The sequence below is a fragment of the Scyliorhinus canicula genome, chromosome 5 (assembly GCF_902713615.1).
Source record: "Scyliorhinus canicula chromosome 5, sScyCan1.1, whole genome shotgun sequence".
NCBI lineage: Eukaryota > Metazoa > Chordata > Chondrichthyes > Carcharhiniformes > Scyliorhinidae > Scyliorhinus > Scyliorhinus canicula.
Genome location: NC_052150.1, coordinates 62,602,310 through 62,629,512, shown reverse-complemented (window position 1 = coordinate 62,629,512; position 27,203 = coordinate 62,602,310). Strand labels below are relative to the sequence as shown.

The following is a 27,203-nucleotide window of genomic DNA, read 5'->3' as shown; positions in this document are numbered from 1 at the left end:
TCAGGATGGTAGCCGCCGACTAGTGGTGTTCCACAAAAGTCAGTTGGGACCACAGCTAGTCAAGATATATATGAATGATCTGGAAGAAGGAACTCGGGGCATTGTTGCTAAGTTTGCAGAATATACAAAGATATGTAGTGGAACAGGTTGTGCTGAGGAAGCACGACGCCTGCAGAAGGACCTGGAGAGGCTATGAGAGTGGGCAAAGAAGATGGAATACAATGTGGAAAAGTATGAGGTCATGCACTTTGGTAGGAAATATAGATGCATAGACTAGTGTCTAAATGGGAAAAGGCTTTATAAAATCAGAAGCACAAAGGGACAAAGGAGTCCTAGTTCAGGATTCTCTCAACTGCAGGTTCAGTTGGCAGTTAGGAAGGTAAATGCAATGTTAGCATTCTTGGTGAGAGGGCTAGAATACAAGAGCAGGGATGTATTGTTGAGGCTGTACAAGGCTCTGGTCAGACCCCATTTGGAGTATTGTGAGCAGTTTTGGGCCCCATATCTAAGGAATGATGTGCTGTCTTAGGGGAGGGTCCAGAGGAGGTTCACAAGAATGATTCCCAGAATTAAGGACTTGTCATATGAGGAGCTGTTGAGGAGTCTGGGTTTATACTCGATGGAGTTTAGAAGGATGAAGGGGGAATCTCATTGAAACTTACAGAATACAGGCCTTGATAGAGTGAACGTGGAGAGGATGTTTCCACTAATAGGAGAAACTAGAACCTCACACAAGCTCATCCTGAAGGGGCGATCCTTTAAAACAGAGATGAGGAGGCATTTCTTCATCCATAGGGTGGTGAATCTGTGAATCTCATTGCCACAGAAGTCTGTGGAGGCCAAGTCACAGAATGTCTTTAAGAAATAGATAGGTTCTTGATTAATAAGTGGACCAGGGGTTAGAACATAGAACATAGAACATTACAGCACAGAACAGGCCCTTCGGCCCTCGATGTTGTGCCGAGCAATGATCACCCTACTCAAACCCACATATCTACCCTATACCTGTAACCCAACCCCCCCCTCCCCCCCCCTCCCCCCCTCCCCCCTCCCCCCCTCTCCCCCCCCCCCTCCCCCCCTCCCCCCCCTCCCCTCCTCCCCCCCCCCCCCCCCCCCTGTGAAGCATTTATGCTAACCACCATGCTACCGTGCTGCCCTATGCGGGTTATGTGGAGAAGGCAGGAAAATGGGGGTGAGAAACATATCAGCCATGATTGAACGGCGGTGCAGACTCGTTGGACCGAATGGTCTAATTCTGCTCCTTTGTTTTATGGTCTTAAGCTTCCTGCCTGTAGAGGGAAAACCTTGACCACGGAGCCAGAACCAGGATTAGTTTTAAATTATGTACAGAAAGTAGATTTTTAAAAAACTTATGAGAAGTGGGCGTCGCTGGTAAGGCCAGCATTTATTGCCAATCCCTAGTTGCCCTCTTTCCCAAATTATAAGATTGGGGAAGGAAGATCAGATGAAGAGAGAAAAGAAACAGAAAAATGTCTTTTGATTTTTATAAAATATCCAGCACAAACAATTTCCAAAGAATAGGAGTCCACACATTTTTATAAAATTAAATTTCCAGGGCCAGAGAGGTTGTTTATAAATTGTGATTGCTCATCATGCTGTTTAAAATCTATTACTAAATACAATAGACCTAACTTTTTTGGCTGTGTTTAATGGGTAACAAGTCGGTAAATACTCCCAACTTCATGTCATTGCATCCATTTCAATGATGAGGCTATCGGCAGGTTTGGTAGCACATTCTGTGGAGGTGTATGGTATCTCAGACCACAATTTCTGGATGTCCTTGTCCATATACATACTCTGAAAACTCTTATTTAATCCATAATAATGGTGAGTGCTGCAAGCAAGCATGTTCCTTGGATGGTTTGGAATTTTGATGGTTTGGTGAATTCCCCAGACAAAATATAGGGAGAAGCTGGAGGTTGCTGTTCCTTTTTCTGCTCTAGCAGTAGCCTTATTTGAGCATTCAGGTCCTCTTTTAACTTCTCAAATATTAAGTATCTGTTTGAGCTCATACAGTAACACAAACACTTTTTATTACCTCTGATGCAACAATTTTGGGGTGTGATTTGCTCTATATATCTAAAAGTAATGCGCAAGATAAGATATTATCATGGGAATTATCTGGTTAGAAGACTATTTTAAAATCAAACACTGCACCACACTGACTCTCTCCAATCAGTGCTGATTGTCTCGCTCTGGAAAAGTTCAGTGATGACCTCACTAATTACCGTCCATGAAAGTCATCCTGCGGTGTTTTGAGCCAATAAGTCACCACAGATATGTGTAGAAATAAGTTAACTTATCCTTTTTAAAAAAAGCCACCAAAATACTGAGCAAAGTCACAGCTCCGTGTTTTCCCACTGCCACTTTCGAAAATGTTGTCAATTTTTCTCACCCAATCATTTGAGTGATTTCTGGACAGTATATTGTACTTGAATGGTTCAGATGCTAGGAACAGCTTAGACTTACTTCCCTTTTGTGATTCACCTACACCTTCTCACTGGTGTTCTCTCTTGATTGTACTTCCTCTGTATCAATTAATATGTACTTGTGAAATTAATTTTTAATTTTTAATGTATTACTGCTTGCACAGAGTTCCTCTGTTTCATTATTTTCAATTATCAGATTTTATGAATTTAAATATCTGTTGCTATGTTTCCCTGAAAAGGGTACTTGTATATTACTCTGCCATTTATGTTAATGTATTATTGAGCATGATATTCAGTAAAACGTTTACTTTGACATTTTGCATTGAGTGAAAGTTGAGGTGGTTTCCCCAACATTGTCTGGTGGTGGTGTTTTTTGCACTTCTTTGTATCCCAACATTCTTCATTTTAGGCAGCTCTTTTGGATTGGGGTTACTCTGGTTTGATGGGCTCTGAGATGGCTGATAAATCTAGTGTACATTTTAAACATTGTAAAACCATGAAACAATGGTGACACTACTGCTAATCAAAAGTATTTCAGTGGCTGTGAAGTAGTTTGGGAGACAATGAGATCATGAAAGGGCCTCATAAATAGTTTTAGTAAATGGTGGATGATATGTTCCTGTATAAAGCTCCATTTGTGTGTTACCTTTTCTTCAATTGGCTAATCCTTAACCTGAGGATAACTAATTATTCAAACTGCTTGCCCGTGGCTGTTTTGTCCAATTTTAGCAATGATTGAATGTTTTAATACTCTCTTATTGTCGTTTAATATTTCAGATTTTACTTTATTACTGCTATTGTTTTGGCTTTGAAATTCATGGTGCCTATTGAGCTAAACGTCTTTGTTTCACAGTTGGATAAATCATTAAGATTGTGTGAGCTAACCTTTGTGAATGTTTGTCCTCTGTATGATGTAAGGTAATAATTGTTGAAGCGTGTTTCTCAGTTTTACACTTAGCTTTGCATTGTGGAACATTCCGTCACTTTATTTCACCCCCCAAATTTTTGAACTGTTTAAAAGCTCATGTTGCATGCAGGAAAAGCTACATCACTCTCTCAGTGAAGTCTGCCCAAAACGCACGCATTCGTATCATTGTAAGGATTGCAGCTGGCAGGAAATCGCACTGCTACATGTCGATCTCTGCAAAGCTGGCGGGCAATGTGAGCAGCAAATTGCGTCAGTTGCTTTTTGTGCCTGCAAGGATAGAATTTGTTTGTGATAATGCTGAATGTTGAACCCACCTAAAGTTTAACAACTGTTCAAGAGAATAGATTCCTAAATGGATTGTAAATATTCATTCTTTTTGTCTTTGAAATTAGAACTTGTCTTGAGCAATGATCAAGATGCTGGATAAAAATTGTGACGTATAAAACCTGAAAATAATTTTGTAATAAAAATTGTAAATCAGCTTTGTTGTATACACTAAGCTTGTTTAGTCAATCTTCAAAATCAAAATCATTTAATACTCACATACATCTTTACTCAAATCATAGAATCATACAGTGCAGAAGGCTATCATTTGGCTCATCAGGTCTGCACCGACCCTTCGAATGAGCACTCTACCCATGTCCACTCACCCGTTCAAATCAGCACTTTGTCCCTCCTAAACAGATTTTATGTTTATTTTTATCTGATGTATGAAGCTTGGATGAATAATTATAAGTAAAATTACTTAAATCTTAAAATTATACCATTCAAATCTTGATTGCTGATACGGGTTATAGTAGTAAATTACTATTTGGAGGGTTAAAGTCTTGTTTACTTCAGTTATTTGGTTCCTAGACCTCTGTGCTCTCTTACTAGTATGAAGATCCAGTGTTAGGAATTAATTTCGTACCAAGTCATGATCCATGCAGAATGGCAGAAACTAGAATTCACAAAGTACCTTGTGTTTATTGAACAATACAGAACAGAAGGAAATACAATAAAGCAATAGATTGCAAAGCCCACCAATGAAAATCTTCATGTCACTGTTGCTTAAATAAAAGGGGTACCGTTGTGGTAAGTCTTCCACAAAATCTCTCTTGCTCATCCTGCACTTGCATCTTTCTTTTCCACTCCTCCTCTTTCATTTTATGCGCATCTCTTTCTCCTTCACCTCAGTCTGTTCTCATTTTGTGCCTCCTGTCCCTCTCGGATGGTTCTGAGTTCAGATTACTCTAGGATTTGAGCATAAAAGTCAAGGCTGGCACGTCAGAGGAATGATACTACTGAGAGAATGTTGTGCTGTAAGAGGTGCCAACTTTCAGGTGAAGTGTTAACTTCAGGTTATGTCTGCCCCCTCAGGTGGTGTGATAGATCCCATGCCACTATTTCATTTCAGAGCAGGGGAGTAATCCCTGCTGTCCTGGACAATATTCATCCCTCAATCAGCATCGCGAAAGTAGAATGTTTGGTCATTACTACATTATGGTTTGTGGGAGCTTGCTCTATGGAAATTGGCGGCTGTATTTTCTGCATTACTAATGTGACTACGCTTCAATGTACTTCATTGGCTGTAAAGCGTTTTGAGATGTCAGGTGACCATGGAAAGTATTATATAAATGCCAGTCTTTTTTCTTTCTTTCTGACTCCTTCCCCTCTTGATCCTTTTACTGTACATTTCCCTTCTGCTCTATTTTCTTTCCTTCACCTTTTCTGGCTGAGATGGACTTGATCAGCTAGAGCAGGGGTGGGCAAACTTTTCCGTGCAAGGGCCACATTCAGAAATTCACAATTTTAAAGGGCCGCATAGTAAATTAATAGTCCCGGTTGTAACCAATTAGCGTGCGGCATATACCTCAGCGCTTCCCCCGGCGGCATCCTGCCTTTAGCCCTCTTTTTCTCTACTTTTCAAAAATGGCTCTTCACCCGGTTATGATTCTGGGCGCCTCATATAGAACATAGAACAGTACAGCACAGAACAGGTCCTTCGGCCCTTGATGTTGTGCCAAGCAATGATCACCCTACTCAAGTCAACGTATCCACCCTATACCAGTAACCCAACAGCCCCCCCCCCCCCCCATTAACCTTATTTAAAAAAAAAAATGTTCTTTCAAAAAAAACTTTAAAAATTTTTTTTAATTTTTTATGACTTGACCTTGGTGGGCCGCATAAAGACCTTTGGCGGGCCGTAGTTTGCCCACCCCTGAGCTAGAGAGTACTTTTGGCTGGGGAATCAAGCTTGCAGAACAGCCAAGAAGTACTTGGAGTGGGCAAGAAACCTGTCCAGTCTGATCTGCTTTGCTAGAAGTTGTTCCCAATCTGCCTCCACCCATCCAGAGCCATCATTGCTGAGGGGGTCATGAGCAAGTTGAAGTAATTGCAACAAGTAGAGCTTAGGGATGGTATCAATGTGGAGAAAAGGGAGTTTTCTGACTTGGCAGGTGCAGTACCATACAGCAAATTTGAGAAAGCAAGCATTTATCCGAACAAACATTAGACAAAGGAAAAACGACCGCTTGGATCTCTCGTCAAGCATTTTAAATTGAGTCCCAGATTCTTTTATTTAGTGTACCCAATTCATTTTTTTCCAATTGAGGGGCAATTTAGCATGTTCAATCCATCTACCTTGCACATCTTTTGGGTTGTGGGGGCGAAACACACGCAAACACGGAGACTGTGTAAACTCCACACAGACAGCGACCCAGAGCCTGGATCGAACCTGGGACCTCGGCGCCGTGAGGCAGCAGGGCTAACCGACTGCGCAAACGTGCTGCCCTTAAGAGTCATAGACTCTTGACAGAAGTTGACATCTTCAAGAAAATATTTTCCAAATATTTACAATATGATGCAGACATTTCTTTGAATAAAACACACATTTATTTTACACTGGTCTGTATGTCACCACTGTTAGTTTCTTGGCTTTCTAAGCATTGCCTCCATGACATTGCAATCATGTAGAAATCCCGGTTATTTATTAAGACATTGGTTCTCACTGTATTCGCTGGTTGGTTTTAAGTACTTAATGGCTTTCTGGGGTGTTCTCTCAGACTGAATAGATTGCACAGAACTTGGACAACTTGCTGTGCTGAGTGTGTCTTGTTGCCAGCAAGTGAAACCTTGCACATTTGGGATCATTTAACCTACCCACAACATGGACTTTTACCCCTGATGGATAGAGGCCTTTTATTTTTGAAAACCAAAGTGGTCACATTATCTCCTTCACATTTTTTTTAGAATTTAGAGTACCCAATTATTTTTATTTTTTTTCCAATTAAGGGACAATTTGGCGTGGCCAATCCACCTAACCTGCACATTTTTGGGTTGTGGGGGTGAAACCCACGCAGACATGGGGAGAATTACGATGTGATTAGGCAAGAATTGGGGAGCATAAGATGGAAACAGGAACTGTCGGGGATCGGCACAATTGAGATGTGGAGCTTGTTCAAGCAGCAAATACTGTGTATCTTTTATATATATATATATATATATATATGTGTCCCTGTCAGGCAGGGAGGAAATGGTTGAGTGAGGGAACCATGGTTTACAAAAAGAGGTTGAATGTCTTGTCAAGAGGATGAAGGGGGCTTATGTAAGGATTAGAGAACAAGGTTCAGTTAGGGCACTTGAGGGATACAAGATAGCTAGGAAGGAGCTCAAGAAAGGGCTTAGGAGAGCTAGGCGGGGGCATGAGAAGTCCTTGGCAGGTAGGATCAAGGAAAATGTGATTAGGAAATTAGGAAAATGTGAAAATGCTTTTTACACTTTTGTGAGGAATAAAAGAATGACCACGATGAAGTTAGGGCCGGTCAAGGACAGTAGTGGGAATGTGTGCATGGGTCTGAAGATCTCGGAGAGGCCCTAAATGAATACTTTTCTTCAGTGTTCACAAAGGAGAGGGGCCATGTTGTTGAGGAGGACAGTGCGATACAGGCTGGTAGGCTGGAGGAGGTAGATATTCGGAAGGAAGATGTGTTAGAACGTTTGAGAAGCCTGAGGATAGATAAGTCCCCTGGGCCTGATGGGATATATCCTAGGATGAGATGAGATTGCAGAGCCTTAGGCTTTGATCTTTATGTCCTCACTGTCTTCAGGAATAGTGCCAGAAGACTGGAGAGAGGCGCATGTTGTCCCCTTGTTCAGGAAAGGGAATAGCTACAACCCTGGGAATTATAGGCCGGTTAGTCTCACTTCGGTCATAGGTAAATTATTGGAAAGGGTCCTGAGGGATAGGATTTATGATCATTTGGTAAGATACAGCTCAATCCAGGATAGTCAGCATGGATTTGTGAGGGGTAAGTCTTGCCTCACAGGTTTAATTGTATTCTTTGAGGAGGTAACTAAGTACATAGATGAAGGTAGAGCAGCTGATGTTGTATACATAGATTTTAGTATAGCATTTGATAAGCCGCCCCATGGTCAGCTCATGCAGAAAGTAAGGAGACACAGCATAGAGGGAAATTTGGCTGATTGGATCAGTAACTGGCTATCACATAGAAGACAGAGGGTGGTGGTAGATGGTAAATTTTCATCCTGGAGCCCAGTCACTAGCGGTGCACCACAGGGATCAGTGCTGGGTCCTCTGCTGTTTGTGATTTTTATCAATGACTTGGATGATGGAGTTGAAGGTTGGGTTAGTAAATTTGCTGATGACACCAGGATTGATGGAGTAGTGGATAATGTGGAGGGCTGTTGTAGGCTGCAAAGAGACATTGATAGGATGCAGAGCTGGGCTGAAAAATGGCAGATGGAGTTTAACCCTGATAAGTGCGAGGTGATTCATTTTGGTAGGACAAATTTGAATGCGGATTACAGGGTTAACGGCAGGGTTCTGAAGAATATGGAGGAGCAGAGCGATCTCAGAGTTCATGTTCATAGATCTCTGAAAGTTGCTTATTGCCACAAGTAGGCTTCAAATGAAGTTACTATGAAAAGCCCCTAGTCGCCGCATTCTGGCGCCTGTTTGGAGAGGCTGGTACGGGAAGTGGATAGAGCCGTGAAGAAAGCCTATAGTGTGTTAGCATTTTTTAACGGGGATTGAGTTTAAGAGCCGTGAGGTTATGCTGCAACTGTACAAGACCTTGGTTAGATCACATTTGAAGTATTGTGTGCAGTTCTGGTCACTTCATTATAGGAAGGATGTGGAAGCATCGGAAAGGGTGCAAAGGAGATTTACCAGGATGCTACCTGGAATGGAGGGTAGGTCTTATGAGGAAAGGTTGAGGAGCTAGGGCTTTTCTCATTGGAGCGAAGGAAGATGAGAGGTGACTTAATTGAGGTGTATAAGATGATGAGAGGGATAGATAGAGTGGACGTTCAGCGACTTTTTCCTCGGGTGGATGTAGCTGTTACAAGGGGGCATAATTATAAGGTTCATGGTGGAAGATAAAGGAGGGATATCAGAGGTAGGCTCTTTACTCAGAGAGTGGTTGGGGTGTGGAACGCGTTCCCAGCTATGGTAGTGGAGTCAGACACTTTAGGAACTTTCAAGCGGTTATTGGATAGGCATATGGAGTGCACTAGAATGATTGGGAGTAGGTTGCTTTGATCTTGATTTCAGACTAGTTCGGCACAACATCGTGGACCGCAGAGCCTGTACTGTGTCGTACAGTTCTATGTTCTAATGTGTAAACTCCACATGGACAGTGACCCAGGGCTGGGATTCAAACCCGAGTCCTCAGCGCCGCAGTCCCAGTGCTAGCCATTGCCACATGCCGTCCCATCTCCTTCAGTTTTAAGTTGTCAACCGTTTAAATAAACTTTAAATTAATAATTACATTATTGCTAGTTTTCCCTCGCCTCTCCTGACTTTTTGATGGGTGTGTTTGGTCAGTGACTTGCAGCAAGCTATTTGACTGAAGAAGAGTGATCTATCAAGGATTACTCCAATTCCTTGCTATTCATCTTCCCACATTGGCATAGACCTGTTGGGTTTTTCTGTGTTGTAAAATTCTGTGCAATTCTAAATGCACTTTATACAGGCGATAGCAGTTAGGAGTGGAAGCTCCGACTGATGATGCAGGTTAAGAGAGGCAAATTGTTTCGCCTCAGTGACTGGCAGAGTGAATTTATATTTGTTAAGTAAATGAGCTGCTGTTTAGATGTTTGGCAATAACTCAATTTAATAATTTGTCTAGCTTTGGTCTCTATTATTTGTTTAGTCTTTTTAAGAGTATCTGCCACAAGCATGAATTGGTTGCTTTGTGTTCCTATACTTGTTTGTTTTTCTTTTTTAATTTAGAGTACACAATTCTTTTTTTCCCAATTAAGGAACAATTATCTTGGCCAATCCACCTACCCTGCACATCTTTGGGTTGTGAGGGCGAGACCCACGCAGACACGGGGAGAATGTGCAAACTCCACACAGACAGTTACCTGGGGTCCTTGGCAACGTGAGGCAGCAGTGCTAACCACTGCATCACCGTGCCGCCCTACACTGGTTTGTTAAGAACATGTTACTGTCCAGTTTTACATTTTTGATGCACATAAATTTATTTGATGCTGGGATATAGAATGCAGCAGTGCTGGTCAATATTATGTGAATAATGAAAGAGCAGTTAGTTTGTACTGTGCAGGGCCTGAGGGAGAAGGGGCGGCAGAGCAGTGCACCTTAGGTAGGAGGGGAAAAGGAATTTCTTAACATTCTAGTTTTCTTTGCACTGGGCATGATCACTGAATTCTGTTATCTGCCAGTGGCTTTGCTGAATGGTTATATGATTCACTGAACACTTTTTTTGGCCTCCCCCCACAGTAATGTACAATGGTTGTATACGGAGAGTATCAGTAATCAAAATGAGAAGTTCTCTTCATCTAATTTTATCGAATGGTGATTATATCTGTACAAAACATTTAATATCGAATGATGATTATATCTGTACAAAACATTTAAAAAGGTAACAGCAAATTACTGTGGACGTTGGAATCTGAAACAAAAACAGAACAAACTCAGCAGGTCTGACAGCATCTGTGGAGAGAGAACAGAGGTAACGTTTCATAGTTTATCATAGAATTTACAGTGCAGAAGGAGGCCATTCGGCCCATCGAGTCTGCACCGGCTCTTGGAAAGAGCACCCTACCCGAGGTCAACACCTCCACCGTATCCCCATAACCCAGTAACCCCACCCAACACTAAGGGCAATTTTGGACACTAAGGGCAATTTATCATGGCCAATCCACCTAACCTGCACATCTTTGGACTGTGGGAGGAAACCCACGCACAAACGGGGAGGATGTGCAGACTCCGCACAGGCAGTGACCCAAGCCGGAATCGAACCTGGGACCCTGGAGCTGTGAAGCAATTGTGCTATCCACAATGCTACCGTACTGCCCTTTTTTCAAATGTGGATGATTTTGTCAAAGACGAGGTCTATGTTTACTGTCCTCTCATAAAGTTAGTTCGAGTTTACTCTAAAGCAGTGTATTGGAAAAGAGAAACTGACCGAAGTTCAATGCTCAATTTTGTGCCAAGATATATATATCTCTGCCAGTGTGTAACCATTAAACCAATTGGACACTTTCCTTTGAGAAATTGGAAATGAGAAAAATGAGAATATTTCTCATTGTTGCTTCCAAGGGTTATGTAACCTAGACCCTGACTGTTGGAATGAATGAATAACTGCATATATTTGCAGAGTCTCTGGCGATGCCATCTGTGGCATGTCACTAAAGGGAGGTAGGTACTTAAGCACAACCAGTTGTCTAGGCACGTTGCCTATGCTTTGTTCAATGCTGCAATTGATGATCCAGCTGAGATCAACGATTTACTGTCTGCGGGGAAGTGGGTGCAAGTGCTAATTAAGCCTGAGATTAGAATGGAGTCTGCTAGTCTGTGCAACAAAGCAGCAAAGTAATGCTCTTAACAAAACTATATAAATTTACAACATTTTTAATAGCTTGGCTGAAAATGTAGTAGGGGGTGTACAGTTGTAGGGATGAGTGGGGGGGGGGGGGGGGGGAGGGGAAGAGAGATAGAAAGATGCAAAGAGAGTGAGTTAGTGCTGCCCTCATAAATTGTTTATTGACTATAATACATTATGAAACATATCAATTCATGTACCAAAGAGAAAATGCTGGAAAATCTCAACAGGTCTGGCAGCATCTGTAGATTGTAGATAGAGAAAAGAGCTAACATTTCGAGTCCAGATGGTTTGCTTTTATATCAATTCATATGATGTGACCATAGAAATGTTAATTGTGCCAAGTAACTGGCCAATCTTAAATAAAAGTGCCACAAGTGATTTAATGATTTTGGAGTTTTGGTTAATTGGAACTTGTGGAGTACCTTTTGCAGATCCTTTGTATAGTTGATTTGAAAAATTAAGAGATGGGATAAATTATTGGCGGTTTGCAATAGCAGTAGTTTTGACTGGTACATATATTTTTCACATCCCTTGCTTTCTTATGTATATTTTTCTTCCCACACTCAGTATCATTGTTCATGCAATTGAAAAAACAAATGGAATGTTAGCGTTTATTGCAAAAGGGCGAGGGTATAAAAGTAGAGAAGTGTTGTTGCAATTGTAAAGAGTGTTCGTGAGACCCCATCTGAAGTATTGTATCCAGTTTTGGTCTCCTTATTTGAGGAATGATGTGGTGCCATTGGAGGCAGTTCAGAGGAGGTTCACCAGATAGATTCCGGGGTTAAAAAGGTTGACATATGAGGAGAGATTCAACAATCTGGCTTATACTCGCTGGAGTTTAGAAGGATGAGAGGGAATTTGATCGAGGTACATAAAATACAAAAAGGATTGATGAAGTCAACATAGACCAAATGTCCCCCCTTGTGGGGCAATCTAGAATGAGGATTCATGGATAGAGGTTGAGAGGCGGTAGATTTAGAACTGAGATGAGGAGAAACTACTTCTTGCAGAGGGTGGTGAATTTGTGGAACTCGCTGCCCCATAGTGCGGTGGAATCGGAGTCAGTAAATGGTTTCAAGAAAGAGATAGATATATTTCTGTTTTAAAAAAACAGGTTAAAGGGATATGGGGAATAAATGGGGAGGTGGCAGGTAGAGATGATCTAATTGAATGGCGGAGAAGACTCGAAGGGCTGAAACTGCCTACTTCTGCTCTTAATTCCTATGTTCCTATGTACCATTCATACTTGCCACAGCCATGAATTTTTTCAAGGCTGTGCTGATTTCCATTCCAATTTTAATGTAAGGTCATTGACTTGAAATGTTATCGCTGTTTCCCACTCCACAGATCATAGAATCCCCACAGTGCAGAAGGAGGCCATTCGGTCCTTCAAGTCTGCACCCTCCTTTTGAAAGAACACCCTACCTGCCAGATCTGCTGAGTATTTTCAACATTTTCAGTTTTTATTGCCGATTTCCATATTTCGGTCTGTCCCCAAATTTTTAAAAACTCGGTATCCATCAATTCATCTCCCTGCTGTCTTTAATTTTGATGCTACTGACTCCTTGAAGGGGTGCGGTTCAATCTGCATTGGTTATTGCCCATTACCCCCACTCAAGTGGCTTACCTCTTCCATCATTTAGCCTAGGCAGTCATTTAGTAGACTGTCTGACTGCAGTAATGTTATTGGTGAGCTATTGCCCCCACACAACTGTTTGAACAATGATTGTTGAGTAGTGACCAGGGATCCTAGTTGATATTTTCCTTCCTAACTTGGGATATTGAGCCTTGTTGCAGTGACCACATTGCTGTCCTGGCTTTTGTGGCATTTGCATTGAGTTGGGGTAACTGATGATAATATTGTGTATTTATTTTATAAATGCATGAGCAGAATTTTGTACAATTTTGAAAGAGTATGTAATTGTACAGATGGGGGAATTTCCATGAAATCTGTTTATTAATATAAGTTGTTCTGTATCTAACTTGCAGCGTAACTCCGGTATCTGACTTCAATGTTGGGCTCAGCTTTTAGCCTGCTGGTAGCTTTCTGTTCCAGTGAATAAGCCACTGGTCAGTCTACTCATCTCAAATGAACTCAGCTGCGTGCACCACATTGATCTGTGAGTTGGGCAATTTTATTAATAATATATACCTCAAGGGAGGTCTGTGCTTGTCGCAGCTGTGCTTTGATGGTGAAGGAGGAGTCGGACTGTCTCCATGTTTGGCACAGACTAAGCCATTTGACAACTGGAAACTGTTGTCCGATGGATGAAATCTTACCTTTGACCGCAGATGAAATGTTGTGGTTTACTAGCAGTCCTAATTTTCTTTTAATTTATGAAAGGGTAATAAAAGCAAACATTGTAATATCTCAACGTAATATAATTATCTCAGATCTTTCCTGCAATTTAGTTAATTTATATTCTGAATCCAGGGTTATCTTCTGAACAGTAGCCGCATTGAGCCAAGCTTTGGTCAGTTCAATTTAATGGGAGAGGGGATAGTAATTTTCTTTTTTCTTGGACTCCAATAAATCTAAGTGAATCAACTGTATGGAACAGATGTGATGAGTGGTATGATATTTTATCACATCTCCTGCCAGAAGAATTAATGTGAATGAGTTTTCTAATAAGATATTTGGTTTCCATGATATTTCAAAGATCTGGAAGGCTAGAAAATTAAGAAAACCACAGGAGTTTTGCACCAAATGAGCAGTCAATCAGAAGAGTGATTATTCAGTATTTCCAAGAATTCTGTAAATAAATAAAAGGACCCACAGCCGATTCCATCCACCATATGGAGGGTTAAACATTTCCTGTTTTTCTCCTGCACATTGCCTTTCAAAGTGTCTGCAACAATGATGTCATAAACTATCTTCTGTAATTGTTGCCATGCATCAAGCATTGCTGGCACGGAAAATGCTAGAAATGATCTTGGGTGTTTTATATCTTTTTTGTTGGATGATATCATATTGAATAATTATTACCTGTTTATAAACCTTTAATTAAAGGCATCAGGTACCATTAAACACGATGAAGCCCCAGCATTTTAGAATGATCTTGAAATCACTTTCAAAATTATTCTTTGCAATTGATTACTTTTAAACATTGTTTTTATCATAATTCTAATTTTCTTCTGCCAACAATGACCAATGATATCAATCTTTACACATGTTTATAATGTCATTGCTGAAGTAGAGAAATTCTTGTGTTTATACTGAGACATAAACCTTGTTTGATTATTCAGCACTCATATCAGTAAACCATTACAAAGTGATAGTTGGTAAATCACTATGCTGCAGATGTTTTTGAATATGCATTTCCAAATTTACATGTTTGGCATCGCAGACAAGTTTAAAAAAAAGAAAACCTGTTTTGGAACCTTAAATGCTTTATATATAATATATATATATATTTAAGAAAAACATATAATTGAAATGGTGGTGGTTGTAAAAATGGTAACAATTAGCATATTAATAAACAAAATGGTTAAGTAAAATATATATTTTGTGAATTGGATGTTAGTTTTACTCTAAAAGTGCAAAGTATTATTTAATAATATTTGATCATTCGCAACAGCTGAGACTGATGCAGCGTTCTGACCTGTCAGATTTTCTGTTTGTTGTGCTGTTCAGTGGAATATAAATATATATCCCCAAAAGATCTTATAATCAATGAAAAATACCAATTCAAACAATATTTTATTCTTTTATAGTGATTTGAGTGACAATGGGGTATTTATGCACTTGCTTATTTTAAAATGTTTGCTGTACCTCACTGTTAATTCAGCAGCAATTTTCTATTTCTTTATAGGCTTATGAATTATTTTATACAGATTTAAATAATGTAAGAAGACATTGTTTCTAAGTCCACCTGTAACTAAGTTTGTCAACTGGCAATGGCTCTTTATATTGTTTCCTTCTTCATAATGCAGAACTGCATAACAATGTAACTAATCAAGACATGCTGTGAACAACTGTGAAGTTGAGAAGGTGTGACTTTCCTTGCTGGGTGCCTTTCTACTTGCTAATTTACAAGCTCAAGTGATGATGAATGTTCTTGTTTAATTCAACCATAGCAGGAAACTATGGTTGAGTATTAAAAGCAGACTGGAAGATGCCCATCTCATGGGAGTACAGCTCACAGTAGTAATCAACCCAGCTTCTGTTAGTGAGCACTTCACAATCTTCTCATTTTAAGGGTGCAAATTTAGTGATGGTAGGATCAAGGGCTCTCTTGATCCCTGATATGGAGATGCCGGCGTTGGACTGGGGTGAGCACAGTAAGAAGTCTTACAACACCAGGTTAAAGTCCAACAGGTTTGTTTCAAACACGAGCTTTCGGAGCACGGCTCCTTCTTCAGGTGAATGGAAAGGCTTGTTCCAGAAATGTTTATATAGACACAGTCAGAGATGAACAACTTTCTAGAAATGGGATTTCTTGATCCCATCATGCATGGCTCATAGATTTCCCATGTCACAGGCAGTGTGGATCTCTTGACGTATGTTGATCCAATGTTGGTGCAGCATCTCCCTGTCTTTTGCACAATTGTAATGGTTACTTTCAAGTCAAGCAATAAGCATCAGGTAGCTTTGACTTTTTTCATCATTGCGAGATATCATCTGTGCTGAGTTGGTCCCAAACCAGTCTTTCTTGTGGGTTCGATCTTTACCAAATATTGCTGCTGCTATGTTATAAATGAATTCAGTGATCTCCAAACTTCATAAATACAGACATCGGCGATTCCTGGTAAACCTTTAGTGGGTACCTATCAGTTGAGCAACAGTGCAAAATGCTTATATTTGACATCACTTGTCCTAGAGGCATTGATGTGTGATGGACTGTCCTGTTTGGAGCTGTGAAATTTCAGGGTTGTGCCTTCACTCTGCTGCTGACAAAAGTGATCAGTGTTGCAATTTGCACTGTGGTAGGTACAGGCATGGGGAACACTGGGCACATCACATCTTCTTGTGATAATCAGGTCAAGTTGATGTCCATAGTCAGAACTTGGACAATGTCATCATAAGTTGTGGCGATGTTTGCTCGAAAGAAAATGTTGGTGATGCAGAATTCATTCAGGGCACAAAGCTCAAGAAGGCATTATCCATTTGATCAGCACGCCTTGATCGAGAACTCTGTGCTGATGATGTCATGCTAGTTACTCGCATAGAAACTACACTGCAAAAATTCATGGACTGTCCCTCCCATGCCTGCAACGTGTTCGCCCTTTACTGTAAGCGTAAAGAAAACTGTGATATCACATGTCTGCTCTAAATAACCAACTAGAAGTGGTTAGCAAATTCTGTTACCGTGGGTGCACAGTGAGAATCTGTCCCTTTAAGCAGAGCTTCATGCACGTATAGGGAAAGCAATTATCACCTTTGGCTGACTCACAGAATGTTCTGTCACAAAATAACATGCTGACGCTTGGAACCAAAATGCTGCATTATGAGGTCTGCGTTCGCAGCATGACTCTGCAACATGGAGGACTTGCAGCTATCAAGAAAGGAAGTTCAGCAACTTTCTTCTTCGCTACTGAGGTATGTTCTAGGCATCTTGTAGAAGGACAAAATCATGAATGTAGAAATCCTCTCAAGGTAAATCTCGTAAGTGTGTTGGCACTCAGCAAGCAGGTGTGACTTTGCCAACCTGGGCACAGATGGAAGTCTGAAGTGTACCCAGGAATTTTCTCTATGGTTTGGTATTTGGCCCAAATGACCAGCTGTGCTTCAATGATGTTTTCAAGGATGCCATGAAGGCTTTAAATATAAATTTTCACACTTGTGAGAAACTATCTGACGATGGAGGGACATTTCAACATTACCTGTGGTCCTTTGTGCTCCAGCATGACAACCTATAGCGATTCGGCACAGGCAACAACAACCCATAACAACACCTGACAACCACTTCATATGCAGCATTTGTGGCAAAGCTGGCTGTCATGGATTGGTCTCTTCAGCTGTTAGCAAATGTGCACCATATGGAGCTACCCCATTCCTAAGGGATTTTATTTTCTTCATGTCTGTCCTCTTGAGTCGAATAAAGAGTGCTGACAATGCATTGATCATAAAGTGGGTACTTAGCTGATGGATTAGCAGGAGCCATTTGGTCATTTTCCTCATATTTATAAACTTGCTGAATTTGTCCAGAATAAAATAACAAATGGTTAAGAGCCAAGATGTCAGTGTGACAAAAGCTTTTCCTTGAATTTGTGAAGCATGCATAGTCTAGCTATGCCTAATTTTGTTAATTTGCTTAGCAGTGATTGGATGAATGGCAAAGGATGTAACATAGAATCATAAAGTTTTGGTCTTTCATCTTCGGAGGAACCAATGTACCTCTTCCATGTTTTGTAATTGGACTGTTGGATTGTTTTACTGGTGCCTTGAGAATAGCCCAAGTCAGTAGTTTGGCTCCAATTTTTAAAATAAATCCTGCTGTTTCAGTTTAGGCTTGGGGAGATTGGCATCTGGATATCGCACCGGTAACCATGGCTTGGATTTTTCTGTCTCTAGATTGTTGGAGACCAAATGTACCCCAGAGGATCCACTATTGGATCCCTTGAAGGTTCCAGTGCAGGGACTCGATGGGAATTAGCCGAGTAGTTTCAACATCCAATGGGCAATTTCCCAGCATCGGGAACCCTCTGAAAAAGTCTTCAACTCACTGAGTTAGTAACAGAGTTTGACTTTGGAGAGTTCCAATTCTCTTACCTTGATAGTTACTCAGGAAATATTTGACAGCGAAAAACCATGCACCATCTGTGGGTAATTGCATATTTTAAACCCCCCCCCCCCCCCCCCCCCCCCCCCCCACCCCACTTACTTACCACCATCTACTCTCGTCTCCCCAGTGACCCCTCTTCACTATCCCTCTTCCTGGGTTCAGCAGCACCCCACTGTTAATCCACAGACTGCTGCACTTACCCCTCTTCCAGGCACCGGACCTTCAAACTCTATCTCGTTCTCTCTCTCTCTCTCTCTCTCTTTCCCCCCCCTCCACCCGAGCCTATGGCTCTCCCTCTTCCCTCCCACATGGGCCCAATGCTCTGACTCCCACACTCAACCTAACTGGACTTTGCCAACTTTGCTGCATGCCCTGCCACCATACCAATGGTGTCGCCCTACCCACTGGCACTCTACCCTCTTCACACTGATTTACTAATACAGTGAAAAGTTATTTTATTGTCCAAAGTCTTTCACTGTATTAGTGAATGAAGACTACCAAAATGCAGTATCCAGTGCTGTAAAAAGGGGGCATGACTTGGCTTCCCTGATGATCCTGTACTACGACGAAGGTCTCCCAGGACAAGCAGGCTTCGTATTTTTGAAGAGGCTTTCTTCAGAATTTTGGGCAAGAAATGTGGAACTCTAGCGCTGTGTACAAAAGATAGAAGAGAACTACTATTTGACGGTGAATGCATATGCAGGTTGAGCATCCTGATTCCGAAATATTTGGGGGTGTGTGTATTCGACTTTGGAATATAATGCGCAGCCATGGCGCGTTGGGAATTGCGCATGTGTGGCACGCATTGGGAACTGTGCATGTGCGACATGTTGGGTCCTGTGTGTCACCCGGGAACCGTCGTAGAGTCTTGTGGAATTTCACGCTCATAATGTCACGGCGCTAGGGGAAGAAAAGTATGAATTTCGGAATTTTTTGGAATTTTGGATAAGGGATGCCCAACCTGTAGTGCATTTATTGATGCACCCATCTCAGTTTTGTGTCTTGGCCCTTACATTTACCTTGTTAAGAGGTGGAAGAAGCAGTTGGATAGGGGAATTAATGTTTGATTTATTTGAAAACAATTAATAATTTATCTAATGAAGGCCGAGTTTACTTAATTTATACCAATCAATTCCATGGGCTGATATGGCTGTAATAGACTTGGAACTTTGGCGTATGAATTGATAAAGTGGTAGCAGAATACCTGGTGTGAACCTGACCATTGTTGGTGCATCTTGGCTATCTTGAGGTGACAATGCACAGAACATTCGATGCTCCTTGTGTGGATGCTTTCATTCTGGTGCTTTCAGATTGGCAACAAAACTAATTAACCAGCATCCATAGCGGCTGTTGAGGACCATATTCAAGGTGAAAAACAATGAGTTGTCGAGTTTTGGGAAAAATGGGCGGGATTTCATGGGACACCATGATCCCTGTGCCCCCGACTAAAAGGCAGGGAAACCTCCAAAGAACGGATGGTTGGCTCACAGTAGTTTGTTACTGGGAGCAGCATTAATTGTTTTCAAGCGATTGGCTGGCAGCTCTGTAGTCCCAGCAGAGCCAATGGGAACTACTGCTCGGACAAGGAGCAGTCCCCATTAGTGACTTGGAGGGAAACCTCCAGGTGATGGTGTTGCTAAATATCTGCTATCCGTCAAACTTTAGTTCCATTAGGTTGCCCAGTAGGTTTCCTCCAGTGATTGTTTTAAGGTCCACTCTTTTGTCCCCTGATTTTCTAATATTGGAATGTTTTTAGTGTCTACTACTACAAAGACACATTCAAAGTATTTGTTCAAAGCCTCTGCCATTTTCTTATTTTCCATTATTAATTCCTTATTATTAATTCCCCAATCTCATCCTCAGCCACTTAATGTTTTCTCTGACCACTCTTTTTATGTACTTGTAGATACTCTTACTCTCTGGTATTTGGAAATAAAGATAGTTTAAGTAATATGTCTTTGTATTGAATGTGTTAGGTATAATGTATAAATGTAAGCTTTATTTGTGTTTCTGTATTTGTATGGTAAGAAAGGGCTAGTAAATTTGGTTTGGTTCAGATCGAAGTTTCACTTCATACTTTGCCTGCTTTGCAGTAACGCTTTATGACCTTTAAAACAAACACATTATTTAAAAAAAACTAAGCTGTTGCTAAGCAACCAGAGGCACACACTGGGAAAGCCAAGGACACTTGAGAGTTTATTTGGAACAAGGTAATCCAGAAGTAAGAGCATTCCAGAGGCACAGGCAGTACAATACAGAGGGACAGAAAATAAGCCACATAAGCTAAAGAACAGAGTCTCAAAAAAAACAGGGAACGGAACAGAAGAGAGTTCCAGGAAATTAAAGGAAAAACAACAGATATATGGAAAAGAGGGTTCTGTTCAGTGAAGATGAGAAAAAAGAGAGTGGCTCCCAGTTAAAGACAGGGTTGCAAAGTGCAGACCTGGAGACATTGACTAGCGAGAAGCCAGATATCCAAGGTGATAAAAAATTGGTGACACCTTAATATAGTCTGTGAAGTCATGGTGTTCTGTTGACGTGGCTGGGCTCCTGAGAGACTGTGTGGAAGCTTGAACACACCTAGCGATCTATGGCAGAGGAATCCAAAAGGAGAGATTGCAATCCTGAAGGTGAATCCTTGGTGAAGGTATCCGAGAGAAAGCATTGTTCGGAAGACGGTTCCAAGGCGTGTTCTTCAAGAGAGGGGTTTGGAACCCCTTGTGTGAAAGTTAGAGTTCTATGATTTCTGAGAAGGATTTTGTTTTTCTCTTGATGAATTTAGAGTACCCAATTAAGGGGCAATTAAGCATGGCCAATCCACCTACCCTGCACATCTTTAGGTTGTGGAGGTTAGACCCACGCAGGCACGAGGAGAATGTGCAAACTCCACACGGATAGTGACCCGGGGCTGGGATCAAACCCGGACACTTGGTGCCGTGAAGCAGCAGTGCTAACCACTGCAGGGCGGGGTGGGGGGGGGGGGGGGTGCGCGAGGCGCGATTTGATGAGAAATCCACAGGGGTTGTTTTGGATGATTTCACTTGATTTCAGAGTGTGGTGTGTCTGACCACAGATTGCCTATTGGTTTACATGGATCGTGTACTTCATCCATGTATCTAAATAAAAAATAAAAGTTAGGATCTATCAAGCAGGGTTCCATCCTGGGATCTGACTTGTCCAGTTGTAACATCAGCTGGCTTTATATTTCTTGTTGGTTTACTCACTGACTTCATAACTCTCCTTCGCCATTTGCCTAGGCTGAAGCAGACTGTTTGCAACCTTAATGTCCAATTGAACCCGAAGCTGATTGTTGGCTCATATCTTTCCATCACCTAGGCTGTCTATCCCCACCTCCATAACATTGCCCACCTTCACCCCAACTTCGAAACATCTACTGCTGAAGCGTCATGCTGCACTATTGTCACTGAAGCCTCATGCTGCACTATTGTCACTGAAGCCTCATGCTGCACTATTGTCAATGAAGCCTCATGCTGCACTATTGTCACTGAAGCCTCATACTGCACTATTGTCAATGAAGCCTCATGCTGCACTATTGTCACTGAAGCCTCATGCTGCACTATTGTCAATGAAGCCTCATGCTGCACTATTGTCACTGAAGCCTCATGCTACACTATTGTCACTGAAGCCTCATGCTGTACTATTGTCACTGAAGCGTCATGCTGCACTATTGTCACTGAAGCCTCATGCTGCACTATTGTCACTGAAGCCTCATGCTGCACTATTGTCACTGAAGCCTCATACTGCACTATTGTCAATGAAGCCTCATGCTGCACTATTGTCACTGAAGCCTCATGCTGCACTATTGTCAATGAAGCCTCATGCTGCACTATTGTCACTGAAGCCTCATGCTGTACTATTGTCACTGAAGCCTCATGCTGCACTATTGTCACTGAAGCCTCATGCTGCACTATTGTCACTGAAGCCTCATACTGCACTATTGTCAATGAAGCCTCATGCTGCACTATTGTCACTGAAGCCTCATGCTGCACTATTGTCACTGAAGCCTCATGCTGCACTATTGTCACTGAAGCCTCATACTGCACTATTGTCAATGAAGCCTCATGCTGCACTATTGTCACTGAAGCCTCATGCTGCACTATTGTCACTGAAGCCTCATACTGCACTATTGTCAATGAAGCCTCATGCTGCACTATTGTCACTGAAGCCTCATGCTGCACTATTGTCACTGAAGCCTCATGCTGCACTATTGTCACTGAAGCCTCATGCTGCACTATTGTCACTGAAGCCTCATGCTGCACTATTGTCACTGAAGCCTCATGCTGCACTATTGTCACATTGGAGTTCTATTCCAATTTCCTCAGGATTGACCTTTCAACAGTGGGCGGCAAGGTATTACATTGGTTAGCACAGTTGCTTCACAGCTCCAGGGTCCCAGGTTCGATTCCCGGTTGGGTCACTATCTGTGCGGAGTCTGCACGTTCTCCCTGTGTCTGCGTGTGTTTCCTCCGGGTGCTCCGGTTTCCTCCCACAGTCCAAAGATGTGCAGGTTAGGTGGATTGGCCATGTTAAATTGCCCTTGCTGTCCAAAGAAATGTTAAATGGGGGTTACTGGGTTACAGGGATAGGGTAGATACGTGGGCTTCGGTAGGGTGTTCTTTTTAAGGACTGGTGCAGACTCGATGGGCCGAATGGCCTCCTTCACTGTAAATTCTATGATTCTGACCACAGTGCATCAAATTTAAAATTCCGATCCTTTAATTAAATACTCTCTGGCCTCACTTCTCCCTATCTCTGATCTTTTCGATTTGATTTGATTTATTGTCACATGGAAACGTATTGTTCTATGTACTGTCCAGAATATCGTTCTATACATGAAAAACATGGGACATACGATAAATACACAATGTAAATACATAGACATAGGTTGGAGAGATCAGTTCTGTCCATCAGAGGTTCATTCAGGAGTCTGGAACAGCAGGCAGAAGCTGGTTTTGAATCTGTTAGTACGTGTTCTCAGACTTTTGTTTATCCTGCATGATGGAAGAGGTGGGAAGAGAAATTAAGCGGATGGGAGGGGTCTTTGATTATGCTGCCCGCTTTCCCAAAGCAGCGGGAGGTGTAGATGGAGTCAATGGATGGGAGGCGGGTTCGGGTGATGGTCTGGGCTGTGTTAAGTTTCTTACGGTTTTGGGCCAAAAGGTTGCCATATCAAGCTGTGATACAGCCAAATAGGATGCTTTCTCTGGTGCATCTGTAAAAATTGGTAAGAGTGAATGTGAACATGCCAAATTTCCTTAATTTCCTGAGGAAGTATAGGCGCTGTTGTGTTTTTGTGGTCTCGGCATCGAGGAGAGTGGACCACGACAGATTGTTGGTGATGTGCTGTTTGAAGCTGTCAACCATCTCCACCGTGGCACCATTGATGCAGACAAGAGGTTTACACGATACTTTGCTTCCTGAAGTTAATGACCAGTTCCTTAGTTTTGCTGGCATTGAGGGAGAGATGGTTGTTGTTACACCACTCCATCAGGTTTTCCAAGTCTCTCCTGTACTCTGACTCATCGTTGTTTGAGATTCGACCCACTATGGTTGCGTCATCAGCAAACTTGTAGATGGAGCTGGAGACTAATTTTGCCACAGTCATGTGTGTATAGTAGGGGGCTAAGTACGCAGCTTTGCGGGGCCCCGGTATTGAAGACTATCGTGGATGAGGTGTTTTTATTTATTCTTCCTTATTTTGGTCTATGGGTCAGGAAGTCTTGTGTAACTGTCCTCCCACAGAATGTTACATTCTTCTGATTCTGGCGTCTCCACCCTTCACCCCACTATTGGCTGCTTTGCCTTCAACTGCCTAGATTTCGGGCTCAGGAATTCCTTTGTTAAATTCTGTCGCCCCTTAACTTTCGTCGCCCCTTTCAACTTGGATTAAAATCTACCTCTGCTTAATTCGTTGGTCTACCATACTTAATATAATTTATTTTGAGTCAGTTACTACTTTTCCTTTGTTTCTGTGCAAAACCTTGGAAGTGTGCAAAATAGGGGGCTAAACAGCTGGCTTGTAAAGCAGAGCAAGGCCAGCAGCACGGGTTCAATTCCCGTACCAGCCTTCCGAACAGGCGGCGGAATGTGGCGACTAGGGGCTTTTCACAGTAATTTAATTGAAGCCTACTTGTGACAATAAGCGATTTTCTTTTCATTTCATTTCAAGTTGTTCTTCACTGAGTGTGCTGTATTATTTCAACTATTTCCGAATCAGTAGGAGTCTTCTTGTGTATGTGCCTTAAGAACCTTACCTGTCAGCATTTTCTATTCTTACCCAAATTTTGTTTAGTATTGCCTTGTATTTTCAGAAAGTAGTTGATGAATTGCATTTTATGTAGAGAAAAGATAAATCTATGAGAAGTACAAGAAAGCTGTAGTGGAAGCGATTTATTAGGAGTCTACTAAACCAGACTGCTGCCTCACATGCATAAAAAATTGCCCCATCATGATTTTAGCTGTTCTATTGAAGTTAATATTTTATATATATATATATTATATATATATATATTTTAGTGTGGGAACTAAAATTGCAACTCTTGGCTCCTCAGTAATTTGCTGTTTTTCCACAACCTCTCCGACCACACCCGTCTATTACACAACAATCTCCATGGCATTTGAATTACATTGGGCAAAAGAGTCATTCACAAGCCAAGTTGAAAAAGTAATGTAACAATTTCTGCTATGAAAGACTTTTAAAATTCTGGATTCATCAGACCAGCACGGTAGGGCAGTGCCGTAGCACAAGTGGATAGCACTGTGGGTTCACAGCGCAAGGGTCCCAGGTTCGATTCCCTGTTGGGTCATTGTCTGTGCGGAGTCTGCACGTTCTCCCCGTGTCTGCGTGGGTTTCCTCTGGGTGCTCTGGTTTTCACCCATAAGTCTCAACGACGTGTGGTTAGGTAATTTGGACATTCTGAATTCTACCTCTGTGTACCCGAACAGGCGCCAGAGTGTTGGCGACTAGGGGATTTTCACAGTAACTCCATTGTAGTGTTAATGTTAGCCCACTTGTGACAATAAAAAGATTATGATTATAACAGAAAACTGCGAGTGCTTATACCATGCAACGATAACTTTCATACAATACAGAAATGCTCTTCAAATGTACCTAATAAAGGACAATATTGCAGATTTATTTTGGTTCTATTTGGACAATGTATATAATTCCATTAATATTATAAAAGGTCCCAAGTTGATTCACAGGAGTATTATGTAACAAAATATGACACGTAGCTGCATAGGAACATATTAGGCTCTTTGACCAAAGATTTGGGCAAAGAAAAGTCTTAAAAGAGGAAAGTGAAGTAAAGAGGTGTTTGGAATTCCTAAGCTTAGGGCCAAGGCAAGTAGGCAAGAAAAGCATTTACATTGTGATAGTTGACTTAAGAGTTGAAATCCTTCCTAATAGTGCATCATAAGTGATAGAGGAGGGCTTCTATAACTGTGCTAGACGTTCCCCCCAACGGTTGAGAATATCTGAATTTTAAACAACTTGAATTGATATTGTGACTTTACCATTATAAAACATCCCAAGGCGCATTTTGAAAAAATCTGATACTGAGCCGTATTAGATTTTCAAGCAGAATACCAAAAACATAATCAAAGAGGTAGGATTTAGGAGTGCCTTAGCTTTAGTGAGGCAATTCTGGACATAGTGCTTTGACAGCTGAAGGCACAGCCACCAGGGAGTGACTGAAGCCAGGGATATGCAAGAAACCAGAATTGAAGATGGGAAGCAGGTATCTTGAGAGTTGTAGGAGATTGCACAGTAAAGCCAAAGAGGGATCTGAAAGCAAGGATGGGAATTTTAAAACCCAGGCATTGCTCAACAAGGAGCGCGAAGATCTCTGGATTAATGCGATTTGGTGGTAATTAGGATAGCCAGTGGACTAAGAAGATCCAGGGTGAGTTGTTGACCTGTGTGGATTTTGTTTGTCATGGCGGCCCTGCCCTGCATTGGTTTCTATACCTGCTCTATATTCCCTAAAGGACTTCCTTCTGATAATGATATGACAGCCTATGTTGGGTGAGGATCTGATTAATCTGTTGATATTCGTACAGGTGGCCATTCAAAACAGTCGATGTGTTGGTTGTCACCTTCCAAAATTCTAAATTCTGTAGGCCTGGCAGATTGGAGGGTGGCAAATGTAACCCCCATATTTAGAAAAAGCAGGAGGGAGAAAACCAGGAATTACAGACTAGCTAGCCTAACATCAGTAGTAGGGATAATAGTGTATTATCAATCCTACGATAACAAGACACTTGGAAAATATCAATGGGATTAGCAAAGTCACATGGATTTATGAAAGGGAAACCATGTCTTATAAACCTCCTGGAGTTTGCTTGAGGACGTAACTAGTAGAATAGATAAGGGAGAACCAGTGGGTGTGGTGTATTTAGATTTTGTTAATGTCCCATATCCAAGGTTAGTGTGCTAAAATTAAAGCACATGGGATTGGGGTAACATATTGGCATGGATTCCGAGTTGGTTTACAGACAGGAAACAGGGATAAATAGGTATTTTTAAAATTGGCACCCAGTGACTCGTGAGTGGGGTCCTGCTGGGATCAGTGCTTGGGCCCCAGCTATTCACAGCATACCTCAATGATTTGGAAGAGTGAACCAAATGAAATATTTCAAGTTCCTGATGACACAACTTGGGTGGAAATGTGAGTGATGAGGAGAATGCTAAGAGGCTTCAGGTGTGTGACTGGGCAAATACAAGTTGCAGTAAAAAGTAAATAAATGTAAAGTTATCTACTTTGGATGGAAAAACAGAATGGCAGATAGAGTTAGGAAGGCAAATAGTATGTTGGCCTCCTTTTGAGTACAGACGCAAGGCTCTTACTGCAGCTGTACTAGGCCTTGGTGAGATCACACCTGGAGTAGTATGCAGTTTTGGTCTCCTTATCTAAGAAAATATATACGTGCCATAGAGGGAGTGCATTGGAGGTTCACCAGACTGATTCCTGAGATGGCAGGATTGTCGTAATGAGTCAACTGGGCCTGTGTTTATTAGAATTTAGAAAAATGAGAGGGGATCTAATTGAAACATATAAAATTCTGACAGGCTGGACAGACTGGATGCAGGTGTGTTATGTTCTCTGGATCGGGGGAAGGGAATAGGGTGGGGAGCGATGGTCTATAACTAGGAGTTACGGTCTCAGAATATGGGGTTGGCAATTTAGGACTGAGGTGAGGAGAAATGTCTTCACCCAGAGGG

The 27,203-nt window shown here is 41.7% G+C and overlaps 1 protein-coding gene across 8 annotated transcripts in view; it reads left to right on the top strand.

The window, feature by feature from the left end:
* LOC119966020 (triple functional domain protein) overlaps window positions 1–27,203 on the top strand; it is a 684,537-nt gene that overhangs the window by 106,581 nt on the left and 550,753 nt on the right. Inside the window, exon 1 of one of the 8 annotated variants that reach the window (XM_038797165.1) lies at window positions 13,306–13,351. The exons of the other annotated variants lie outside the window; for them this stretch is intronic. Within the exon in view, the coding sequence (XP_038653093.1) occupies window positions 13,321–13,351 (31 nt within the window). The 5' untranslated portion in view covers window positions 13,306–13,320. Of the gene's footprint in view, window positions 1–13,305; window positions 13,352–27,203 lie in introns of those variants that run through there. 8 annotated transcript variants of the gene reach the window in all.